Here is a 12,955-nt window from a genome sequence, read left to right as displayed (position 1 = left end):
ATTGTTATTCCATTGTTATATTATTTTAGTATTTTATTTTTCTTATTAATGTACCTTTTGAAACCAGGAACAGGTATTCATTTTCATTTGTCAAATTTTGTTACGATAAACGATACCAGTACATGAAGCCTTGTGTCTCCGCTCTAGCGTTGTGCGAACGGCCGTTCCCATGTATGGAGATGTCACTGGTGGATCTGGGGAAGAGGTTGCTGGAAGCGGCCCGCAAAGGCCAAGATGACGAAGTCCGGACGCTGATGGCCAATGGAGCGCCTTTCACCACCGATTGGGTAGGTCCGGAAAAGGGAACCGTTGTGGCGAGGAAGAAAGGAAAGCAAGGGAGGGAAGGTTATCTGCTGAACAATAGAAATCCCTCCGACTGATTTTTATGATTTCCTCTTTTCTGTTGAAATTGTCCACATGCTTGAGGATTTCACTAGTTTCTTTGTATTGTCTGACATGGTGGTTGTGAGTGGTCCAGCATTTCCGTGTTCTCAGAAAATATGCTGTGTCCAGGTTGGTTCATCAGGTGCTCTGCTATGGCTGACTTCTCTGGTTGAACTACTCTGCAGTGCCTTTTGTGTTCTTTGATTCATTTTTGCGTTTGGTGGTCCCTATGTAGACCTGTTCACAGCTGCATGGTATACGGTAGACTCTTGCAGAGGTGAGAAGGATCCATCTTGTCCTTTGCTGAACGGAGCATTTGTTGGATTTTCTTAGTGGGTGTATAGATCATTTGTAGGTTGTGTTTCTTCTTCAGCTTCCCTATGCGGTCAATGCTCCCCTGGTAGGAACACTTTTCCTGTGGGTGCATCTTTGTCTTTACTCTTGTGGCTTGTTCTTGGTCTTGCAGCTCTTCTGAGAATAATAATAATAATAATAATAATAATAATAATAATAATAATAATAATAATAATAATAAGGTTTGGATCATTGATGTTACCATCCCAGGGGACAGTCGCATTGACGAAAAACAACAGGAAAAACTCAGCCGCTATCAGGACCTCAAGATTGAACTTCAAAGACTCTGGCAGAAACCAGTGCAGGTGGTCCCGGTGGTGATCGGCACACTGGGTGCCGTGCCAAAAGATCTCAGCCGGCATTTGGAAACAATAGACATTGACAAAATTACGATCTGCCAACTGCAAAAAGGCCACCCTGCTGGGATCTGCGCGCATCATCCAAAAATACATCACACAGTCCTAGACACTTGGGAAGTGTTCAACTTGTGATTTTTTGATACGAAATCCAGCATATCTATCTTGTTTGCTGTGTCATAATAAAATAATAATAATAAAAACAATAGAAACAATAGACATTGACAAAAATTACTATCTGCCAACTGCAAAAGGCCACCCTACAGAGATCTGCACGCATCATCCGAAAATACATCACACAGTCCTAGACACTTGGGAAGTGTTCGACTTGTGATTTTGTGATACGAAATCCAGCATATCTATCTAGTTTGCTGTGTCATAATAAAACAATAATAATAATCCGAAAATACATCACACAGTCCTAGACACTTGGGAAGTGTTCGACTTGTGATTTTGTGATACGAAATCCAGCATATCTATCTTGTTTGCTGTGTCATAATAAAATAATAATAATAATCCAAAAATACATCACACAGTCCTAGACACTTGGGAAGTGTTCGACTTGTGATTTTGTGATATGAAATCCAGCATATCTATCTTGTTTGCTATGTCATACAACGTCATTGTGTCAATAATAATAATAATAATAATAATAATAATATACTTTATTTATATTCCACTCTATCTCCCTGGTGGGAGATTACAGAAACATACATGGGAAACATTCGTGGCCGTTACACACTTAACAACAAAGACAGACAGTATATAGACAGAAGCAAGGCTTCCCACTTTTTTCATCTCTGGCATCTGGAGGCTGTGCTTGATTCAACCATGGCGAGAAGCTGTTCCTTTTTCCATTCCGAGGAGCATGTTGTCCATGGATATTTAATTGCTGGCAGGTTTTTCAGGAGTGCCTTTTACCTCCCCGCCAAAGCGGTACCTATTTATCTACTCACATTGCTGTTTTCGTACTGCTAAGTAAACAGAAGCTAGGGCTGATGGCGGGAGCTCACCCCGACCTGCAGCTCGAACTGCCAACCTTCTGGTTGACAAAATTTTCAGTAGCCACCCGATCGCTGAGATCTTCTGGGGAGGCCCTTCTCTCACTTCCACCCTCCTCACAACTAAGTTTGGTGGGGACTCTTGTCAGGGCCTTCTCGGCCGTGGCTCCCAGACTCTGGAACTCCCTCCCCAGGGAGATTAGCTTGGCTCCCTCTCTATCTATCTTCCTTCAGGAAACAACTGAAGACTTGGATGTTTCGGCAGGCCTTTGGAGATACAGTCATTAATTAATCAGCCCTAGAGGGTTTTTAATAATCTATCCTGTCCTCTTGACAGCTGGGCACATCGCCCCTTCACCTGGCCGCTCAGCACGGCCACTACTCCACAGCGGAGGTCCTGCTCCGGGCCGGAGTCAGCCGGGATGCGCGGACCAAGGTTGACCGGACGCCACTGCACATGGCAGCTGCTGATGGACACTCCCATATCGTCGAGCTCCTGATCCGGGTAAGCAAGACTCCTTTCAGGGCAGGACTGTGTGCTGCATGTTTTGAAGATAAGCTGCCTCTAATAATACCAAATGAAATACAACTCACAGCATCTTAATATTATCCTACAAATTATCCTATATATTATCCCAGAACGGTGCCGACGTCAACGCCAAGGACATGCTGAAGATGACGGCTTTGCACTGGGCCACGGAGCACAACCACCGGGATGTTGTCGCCCTGCTCCTCAAATACGGGGCCGACGTCCATGCCTTCAGCAAGTTCGACAAATCCGCCTTTGACATCGCTTTGGACAAGAACAACCCGGAGACCTTGCTGATGCTGCAGGTGAGGTGTTATAATAATAATAATAATAATAATAATAATAATAATAATAATAATAATAATAATACATCACACAGTCCTAGATACTTGGGAAGTGTTTGACTTGTGATTCTGTGATACGAAATCCAGCATATCGATCTTGTTTGCTGTGTCATAATAATAATAATAATAATAATAATAATAATAATAACAACAACACACAATAATAATAATAATAATAATACACCAGACATCACAGTTGTGGAAAAGAAAAAGGTTTGGATCATTGATGTTGCCATCCCAGGTGACAGTTGCATTGACGAAAAACAACAGGAAAAACTCCGCCGCTCTCAGGACCTCAAGACTGAACTTCAAAGACTCTGGCAGGAACCAGTGCAGGTGGTCCTGGTGGTGATCGGCACATTGGGCGCCGTGCCAAGAGATCTCAGCCGGCATTTGGAAACAATAGACATTGACAAAATTACGATCTGCCAACTGCAAAAGGTCACCTGACTTGGATCTGCACACATCATCCGAAAATACATCACACAGTCCTAGACACTTGGGAAGTGTTTGACTTGTGATTTTCTGATACGCAATCCAGCATATGTGTCTTGTTTGCTGTGACATAATAAAATACTACTACTACTACTAATAATAATAATAATAAATTATAATTATTGTTATATAATAATTATTGTTATTCTCTTCCTCAGGAGGCAATGCAGAACCAGGGGGCCACCAACCCGGAGAGGGCAAACCCGGTCCCGGGTTCCATGACAGTCAACCAGCCCTTTTTCCTGACTTCAGGGGAGGTGCTGAGTCTCTCCAGCCTCGTTTCCTCGGCAGACACCAAAACAACCTCAGGTAGGAATCCGTCGAGCTCAGCACGAGAGCATAGGACACCCCTCCCCTTCTGGGAAGTCTCCCTTAACCCCACTGCAATCCCGTCTCTCTTAATCGGCAGGAGATTCCTTTGTTTCGACTATGACGCTCCCAAACTCCACAACCTCGGTTCTTGCTGCCCTGGCAGCCATTGCAGAAGCCTCCGGGCCCCTTTCCAGCTCAAACAGAGCCCAAGGTAATAAGAAGGAAAGTATGCCATCACACCCAGGCACCTTTTAAAGCTTTAAGATGTGCTTCTTCCTTTGCCCAGGTGAACTGCGGGGGCCTTATTTAGAAGCTCTGGAAATCCCAGTAACCAAAGGCACTTCAAGTAGAACAATCAAACAAAATTTTATTTTCACAAAGTCCTTGACAGACTTGGCACATGTAATTAAGATTGCAAATATAAACAGTCAACTTATAAAACCTTGCAGATGTTCCTTTCTTACTTTTCCCTTTTAGTTGCTGGGTTAACTTCCACCAAAGGCGAAGAGATCCTGAGATCCTCTTTACCCTAGCCCTGAGCTGCTATCAAAAAGGTCTATAACTATCTAAGCTCAAAGCTAGTTTTTGATGCGAAGTTGGTAGGGCTTCTTCCAGCGGCAAAGAAATCCGGAGATGTTTTCTGCCCCAGTGCTAAGCTACTATTTGTAGAAAGAACAGGTCTTTCCCTATCTATGCTCGGCACTGGTTTTAAAGGCAAGTCAGTGCAGTAGAGTCTCGCTTATCCAACGTAAATGGGCCCGCAGAATGTTGGATAAGTGAATATGTTGGATAATAAGGAAAGGTTAAGGAAAAGCCTATTAAACATCAAATTAGGTTATGATTTTACAAATTATGCACCAAAACATTATGTTATACAACAAATTTGACAGAAAAAGTAGTTCAATACACAGTAATGCTATGTAGTAATTACTGTATTTACGAATTTAGCACCAAAATATCACGACGTATTGAAAACATTGACTACAAAAATGCGTTGGATAATCCAGAACGTTGGATAAGTGAGACTCTACTGTACTTTCATCACAGGTAATAATATTCTCTGCACAGAAAAGAATACTGCTCTCTGCACAGAAAATAATGATTTTGTGCATGGAAAGTATTGCTACTTTCTGCACAAAAAATAATAGGATTTTCTTCACAGAATATATTGATGCTTTATTTATTTTATTTATTTACAATATTTATATTCCGCCCTTCTCACCCCGAAAGGGACTCAGGGCGGATCACATTACAGATATAAGGCAAACATTCAGTGCCTTAACATAGAACAAAGACAAAGACAAACGCAGGCTCCGAGCTGGCCTCGAACTCATGACCTCTTGGTCAGAGTGATTTGTTGCAGCTGGCTGCTCACCAGCCTGCGCCACAGAGCGTAATATTACTTTCTGAGTCTGTCCTGATTGTTGCTAAAGTGTCGAGTTATTTTTTTGGGAATTGTTCTTGAGGGTTTGTCTTTGACTCTGGCAGTTGTTTCCGAAGAGGTGGTGGAGACGAGTGCCATGGAGCGCGGGGCCGGCGGCGGGGCCCAGCGGGTGATCACCATTGTGGCCGACGGGTCTTCGCTGGGCCACCTCCAGGCGGGGCTCCCCGGCCAGGGCCTTGGCCAGCCCTTCATCGTGACGATGCAGAACGGGCAGCAAGGTAAGCGGAGAAGATGTTATCTTCCAAGATATTTATTTCTTGTGTCAGAAGCAAGCCGAGGATACAAGTCTTGTGGTAATCTCTGAGCGGTTAGACTCAATTTCACCCTCTCTGGGGGAGATTCCACCAAAAAATCAGCAGAGTAGCAAAAGCAAAGCTTTCAAATGCAACAGTTACTTACACGGGGCGAGCAAGAGAAGCCTTTGTCTATTTAGGATTGCAATGGACTGCAGAGTCTCAGTAAAAGTTCAAAAAGTATTTATTCAGGTAAAAAAAATACAGAAAATGGGCCGAAACTAACAAAATGAAGTTCAACAGGGATAAATGCAAGATACTTCATTTCGGCAGAAAAAATGGAATGCAAAGATACAGAATGGGGGACGATGCCTGGCTCAACAGCAGTACGCGTGAAAAAGACCTTGGAGTCCTCGTGGACAACAAGTTAAACATGAGCCAACAATGTGATGCGGCTGCTAAGAAAGCCAATGGGATTCTGTCCTGCATCAATAGGGGAATAGCGTCTAAATCCAGGGAAGTCATGCTCCCCATGCTCTATTCTGCCTTGGTCAGACCACACCTGGAATCACACTGTGTCCAATTCTGGGCACCGCAGTTGAAGGGAGATGTCGACAAGCTGGAAAGCGTCCAGAGGAGGGCGACTAAAATGATCAAGGGTATGGAGAACAATCTCTATGAGGAGCGGCTTAAAGAACTGGGCATGTTTAGCCTGCAGAAGAGAAGGCTGAGAGGAGACATGATAGCCATGTACAAATACGTGAAGGGTATAGGGAGGAGGGAGCAAGCTTGTTTTCTGCTGCCCTGCAGACTAGGACACGGAACAATGGCTTCAAACTGCAGGAAAGGAGATTCCACCTGAACATCAGGAAGAACTTCCTCACTGTGGGAGCTGTTCAGCAGTGGACCTCTCTGCCCCGGACTGTGGTGGAGGCTCCTTCTTTGGAGGCTTTAAGCAGAGGCTGGATGGCCATCTGTCGGGGGTGCTTTGAATGCGATTTCCTGCTTCTTGGCCGAATGGGGTTGGACTGGATGGCCCATGAGGTCTCTTCCAACTCTACTATTCTATGATTCTATGAACAAACAGACATTTATATTTTTATTTATACAGAGAATAATATGCGAGGGGGGGGGAGATTCCTTTAAGCCCCAACTTCCACAACTTCTCCCATTTTTCTAATTCAGCATCATGCCCAGCAATGTGTTTTAAGCCTCTGTTTTCTCTCCTTCCTTCCCTCTGTCTGTTTCCAGTCCTTACTCTACCTGCTGGTCAGGTGGCAGAGGAAATGGTCATCATGGAACAGGATGAAAACCATCATGGACTCGAGGAAGAAGAGCCGCCCCTGAAGAGAATCAAAGTCGAACACGTTGTGGAGGACGCAGAGGAGAGCAAGGTAAGAGGCGGGGAGGGACTCCAAGGAAAAGTGTGGACATTGTCATATTATTCTGAGTCCTCTACATCGCTCTAAGACAGAATGTGGATCAAGTTTGACACAGACACAGATGTAAACATTTCTCTTATCACTCACTGTCACAGTTCCTATCACAGTTTATTATGGCAGGTCAACCATTTCAGTTCTCATTAGCAGGTTTTAATTGAAATTCAACAAGCAGGTCATTAATGGTTTAATCATTACAGGCCTTAATCTTCAGAATGGTGTCTAGAAAATTATTAGCTTTCATTCATTCATTCCTGTCATTCAGTTCATTCATATCCGAACATATAAAATCCACATTTATCAAATTTATTCATCATTACACTCCCTGGCTTTTAAAACATCCAGGCCGCACTGAAAAATACTACACCTCTCTCCTGCTCTCAGACTCCTGTTCTGCAATAACCTATGGTGTTGCCAGGTTCTGTGCAGCAGCAATTTCCATCAGACGGACGATGACTGACCCCACAGGGCCTGTAGCCAGAGCAATGTTATAACTGAAATACTGCAAATGCTCCCTCCATCCCCCTCCAGAGCCTCTTAGTGGGTCGATATTTACTATTAGCTGACCCTACTAATAGTCTGCTTTTAATTTGTTTTTATTATAGCATGTTTTTAACTTGATCGTTTATCTGACTTTTATGGGAACTGCGATTCCCCTTTTCGGGCACCTGTGCCCATTTCCATATATTCTGGTCATAAACCATAATAAATTGCTAATGCTTAAGTTTATTCATCATTTTGGGGGGCCCGGTGGTGCAGTAGGTTAAACCGCTGAGCTGCTGAACTTGCTGACCAAAATGTTGGCGGCTTGAATCTGGGGATTGGGGTGTGCTCCTGCTGTTAGCCCCAGCTTCTGCCAACCTAGCAGTTTGAAAACATGCAAGTGTGAATAGATCAATAGGCACCGCTCTGGCGGGAAAGTAACAGCGCTCCATGCAGTCATGCCAATGGCCACATGACCTTGGAGGTGTCTACGGACAACGCCAGCTCTTCGGCTTAGAAATGGAGATGAGCACCAACCCCCAGAGTCGGTCACGACTGGACTTAACATCAGGGGAAAACCTTTACTCTTTATCTGTACATCATTTTAATATGACTTGTTTATTTTAACTTTTTTGTTGTATGTTGTATTTATGTCTATGTGTTAAATGTCTTGATACGGCCGATGGGCTAATCAATAAAACGTGATGAGGTAATATAGCTATCTGTCAGGAGGGCTTTGATTGTATTTTTCCTCAATGGCAGGAGTTAGGATTGGATTTTCTTTTCTTTTTTTGGGGGGGGGGGGTCTTTTCCAACTCTAGGATTCTATGATAATGTATTTTTAACAGAGTGTGAATGGCTATCTGTTGGGAAGGCTTTGATTGTGCTTTTCCTGCCTGGCAGAATAAAGGTGGTTGGAAGGAATAGTCCTTCCAAATAGCACTCTATAAGGGTTGTTGTATGTTTTCCGGGCTGTCTGGCCATGTTCTAGAAGTATTCTCTCCTGACGTTTCACCCACATCTATGGCAGGCATCCTCAGAGGTGGTGAGGTATTGAGAAACTAAGCAAGGACGGTTAATATATATCTGTGGAAAGTCCAGGGTGAGAGAAGAACTCTTGTCAGTGGAAGCCAGTGTGAATGTTGTAGTTAATCACCTTGATTAGCATTGAATAGCTTCATCTCCTGGCTTCTTCCTGCCTGGCGGCATCCTTTGTTGAGAGTCGTTAGCTGCCCTTGGTTGATTCATGTCTGGAACTCCTCTGTTGTCAGAGTGTTGCTTCTTATTTACTTTTCTGAATTTTGAGTTTTTTAATACTGGTAGCCAGATTTTGTTCATATTCATGGTTTCCTCCTTTCTGTTGAAGTTGTCCACATGCTTGTGAATTTCAATGGCTTCTCTGTGTAGTCTGACATGATAGTTGTTGGAGTGGTCAAGCCCCCACTGTTAGCCCCAGCTTCTGCCAACCCAGAAGTTCGAAAACATGCAAATGAGATGAATAGGGACTGCTCTGGCGGGAAGGTAACGCCGCTCCATGCAGTCATCCCGCATGACCTTGGAGGAGTCTACGGACAACGCCGGCTCTTCGGCTTAGAAATGGAGATGAGCACCAACTCCCAGAGTCAGGGGAAAACCTTTACCCTTTACCCTAACTTCCACCAATTCCTCAATACTTTATTTCCCACACCACCATACTTCGCCACAGCAACGCGTGGCTGGGCACAGCTAGTATGTAATATATATCATATAATTAATATTATTATACGGTATTATTTTGTATTATATTGTATAACAGTATAATATTATTATCAATATTATATGTATATACAATATATTATATTATTTAAAATGATATAAAAATATTATATTATAAGACTGAGGGCGGGGGCCAGGTAAATGACCTTGGAGGGCCGCAACCGGCCCCCGGGCCTTAGTTTGGGGACCCCTGCTCTACTGTATATCTGTACATTAGATATCATTATTATCATTGCTGCTATTAACATACTAAATATCAACATTAAAAGGATAATAGCAGCAATATAATAATATATAAAAGGGTAATGAAATTTCGGCCTAGGACAAAACAACAAAACTACACATCCCAGAGACACTAAACTTGGCAGCACAACCCCCTCATCCATGCCTCTACGTTCATACAACAAAAAGAAAAGAAACTAAAGTCCTAATTAGAGGGAGAGGAATAATTGTTTTTATCCAATTGCTGCCAGTTAGAAGGCTAAGCTCCATCAGGGGAAAACCTTTACCCTTTACCTTAACAACTACTAATACTTCAATACTTTATTTCCCACAGTTAGTAATAATATATTATTATTGCTGCTACTAATTGTTATATAGGTGAGACTCTACTATATATATAAACCTTCCTTGCTGAGTTTCTCCATACCTCACAACCTCTGAGGATGCCTGCCATAGATATGGGCAAAACGTCAGGAGAGAATGCTTCTGGAACATGGCCATACAGCCTGGAAAACATACAACAACCCTGTGATCCTGGCCACGAAAGCCTTCGACAACACACAGCACTCTATAAGGATTTAGAAGAAAACGGATGTAAGGATTTCTGCTTTGACGTGTGCCTTGTTGCCTTGTTGCAAACACAACCGAGACGTGTGTGTTTGTTTTGTGTATTTGCCCACTGAGCATAGACCCATAGGTATGCCTCCTCAGTATTAGCACTTTAACGACTATGTTCGCTGGGTAATCTACCCCTCCCTGATGACCTCGACATATTTTGCACTTTGGCCCAGATCCGTGAATGCAACTCATGTTTTTAATACCTTTTTATGACTGTTTTTATCAATATTGTTGTTTTTATTGTTGACTGATGTTTTATTGCATTGTTTGCTTTTATATTGTTACTAGCTGTGCCCAGCCACGCGTTGCTGTGGCTTTTTGGATTTGTTTGTTGGCCAGGTGGATTAGCAGCAAACTCTCAAGCAACCAGAGACGACTCTCAGTTATCCGACATAGACCGCTCCCCACGGGTGCCGGTTAAATGAGAGTCAACTGTCATAGTATTAATACATACTCTCAAGCAACCAGAGATGACTCTGCATTATCCGGCATCGACCACTCCCCAAGGGTGCCGGTTAAATGAGTCGACTGACATAGCATTAATACAAACTCTCAAGCAACCAGAGATGACTCTCAGTTATCCGGCATCAATCACTCCCCTCGGGTGCCAGTTAAATGAGAGTCGACTGTCATAGCATTAATACAAACTCTCAAGCAACCAGAGATGAGTCTCTAATGTTCTGACCATTTCTAATTTAAACTAAACAGCGAAACTGAGGCCCTGGGCTGATTGGGTTGCTAGGAGACCAAGTGGGCGGAGCTTAGCCCTCTAACTGGTAGCTATTGGATAAAAACAATTATTCCTTTCCCTCTAATTAGGACTTCATTTTTCTTTTCTTTTTGTTGTATCAACCTAGAGGCGTGGATGATGGGTTGTATTGTCAAATTTCGAGGTTGGGGGGGGGCTGTAGTTTTGTTGTTTTGTCGGTCGCCGTGATGCCATCACTCTTTTATATATATAGATGTCCGGGCATGGCCCATGTAAGCCGCCCCGAGTCCCTTCGGGGAGATGGGGCGAGGTATAAGAATAAAGTTGTTATTATTATTATTATTTACGTTCTCCAGGGAAGCACGGAAAGGGCGCTCTTGCAGCAGCAGCTCCAGGAGGCCAACCAGAAAGCCCAGGAATACCGGAGCCGGCTGATGCGGAAGGAGCAGGAGGCGGAGAAGTACCGGCAGCGGCTGGAAGCCATGGCCTGCCCCCCGGACAGCGGGACGGAGACCTCGGCGGAGGACGGCGACGACGGGGACGGAGCCGGCAAGGAAACAATGGGCTCCGTCCTCGAAGGGGAGCTCCCCACCGACATCGGGGTCGAGACCGTCATCGTGTAGCCCTCGCGACAGCTTGTTTGAGACTCGTAAACAATGTACTGTATACAAAGGTCAATCCTCGCCTTTCCTTTCGAAACTGGGCTTTGATGCAACCGGAAATGCCTTCTCGTCATCGCTGTGCCATGACTCGGATATATATTCGGAGATATATTTTTCTAAAGCGTCGCTCGTAATCGCCACAAAGGAGAGACAGTTTTGTAGGACGACGTAGCAGGTTCTTCCTGGAGAATGGCGTTCTTACAGTTGTCCGAAGAGGAGAAAAGGGGGAGCAGGTCTGTCCCTACAATTACGGGGCTCAACAGAACCCCAAATGGTTTCCCGTCTTGCGGGGAAAGCAATAAAACCGACGTCGTTTTGGCGTCTTGACGCTCAGGGCTCCTTCTCCGCCACACTGCCTCTTGAAACCAGGCGAAGAGAGGCGAGAAACGGGAGGCGGTTCTGTGTTTTGAAAGAATTAATTTCCCTAGATAGAAAAAAGGTGAATTTCTTCTAATGTTGGGCATAGATGGGCCTTTGGGGCCTGAAGTTGTGAAAACAGGAGTACAAATGAGAACGAAGACTCCGGTATTACCGTAACTGGAACGTTTGGAACGACAGTCGAGGCGTTCCAAGTCGAGGCAGATCGACTCAGGAAATGCAAAAGTCGCCAATGAAAAGTCTGCAATGCAAGAAATTTGGAAATATCTGTACGCGTGCCGAACCCGTTTGGGTCTCCCTTCACCAATGGAGAAGAGCAAGCCTGAATGTAAATCCGGCAAGTCACAAAAAGTTATTATTATTATTATTATTATTATTATTACAAGTTTGACAGCTTTGCGTTATAACATTGGTGCCAGAGCCGCGAAAAACAGGGCAACCCTAACTTTTCCGAGAGATTTTTTGACTGTGTTGTAAAAAAACTACGCATTAGAGAGGAGGTACCTCCTCTCTACTGTATAGATATCTGTGACTTTTTGGATTTTGGAAAAAACTACGCATCCCAATTGGGCTTGGAAAAGTGCCTTTCCCTGTTCGGCTTCTCGTCCCGAAAGGTTGCTCTTCCTGGTCTTTTTTGTGCCGCAGATGTAACGGTACTACGTTTCCTCTTAATTAAGACATTAAGACATTAAGAGAGAGTTCTTGACCAAACTACACATCCCAAGGCTCCCCAGAGTGGATTCGTGGCCATTCAAAGTGGAATCGCACTGCTATCGTTGTATAGTGTTTACTAAGGTGGTCTCCAAAGGAAGCTATGCACAGACGTATCCCAAAAATGGACCGTTCTACCGAAGTGCGTTTTTTATATTGTCCTAAGCTTTATGTACAGGAGGAATCGGAGTGGGGAGAGTATATATTTGATATTTATCTTTGCATTTTAGGGTCCCATTTTTTGCCCCGAGAAAGTTTGGGTTACAAGGTGTACCGTTCACTTCCTCCTCCTTTTTTTGGTACCTACAATTTGGTTAATAAAATGCCAAAATAGTCATGCTTCTCGTTCCTCTTTCAAGCTTCTTTCGGGAATTTCCAACCAAAAAACACGCCCAAATTGGATTGAAATCTTTCTGGAATTTTCATGCAAAAAACACCCCCCCCCCCCAAATTACATTCAGATCTATCAAAGTACAGTAGAGTCTCACTTATCCAACACTTGCTTATCCAATGTTCTGGATTATCC

At 43.9% G+C, this 12,955-nt stretch overlaps 1 protein-coding gene across 2 annotated transcripts in view; it reads left to right on the top strand.

Moving 5' to 3' along the window:
- gabpb2 (GA binding protein transcription factor subunit beta 2) overlaps positions 1-12,766 on the top strand; it is a 16,874-nt gene extending 4,108 nt beyond the window's left edge. The window contains exons 2-10 of one of the 2 annotated variants that reach the window (XR_010001318.1): positions 148-287; positions 2,433-2,600; positions 2,735-2,929; positions 3,622-3,772; positions 3,873-3,986; positions 5,264-5,437; positions 6,704-6,846; positions 9,730-9,945; positions 11,035-11,174. Coding sequence is in view for 1 of the 2 variants with exons in the window: in XM_062965328.1 (XP_062821398.1) it covers positions 174-287; positions 2,433-2,600; positions 2,735-2,929; positions 3,622-3,772; positions 3,873-3,986; positions 5,264-5,437; positions 6,704-6,846; positions 11,035-11,301 (1,326 nt within the window). In the remaining variant the exon portion in view is untranslated. Of the gene's footprint in view, positions 1-147; positions 288-2,432; positions 2,601-2,734; positions 2,930-3,621; positions 3,773-3,872; positions 3,987-5,263; positions 5,438-6,703; positions 6,847-9,729; positions 9,946-11,034 lie in introns of both variants that reach the window. The other variant, XM_062965328.1, reaches the window with a different exon arrangement.
- Positions 12,767-12,955: the final 189 nt, after the last annotated feature.

This window comes from Anolis carolinensis, unplaced genomic scaffold (genome assembly GCF_035594765.1).
Source record: "Anolis carolinensis isolate JA03-04 unplaced genomic scaffold, rAnoCar3.1.pri scaffold_14, whole genome shotgun sequence".
Taxonomy (NCBI): domain Eukaryota; kingdom Metazoa; phylum Chordata; class Lepidosauria; order Squamata; family Dactyloidae; genus Anolis; species Anolis carolinensis.
This window is presented reverse-complemented; position numbering and strand designations above follow the sequence as displayed.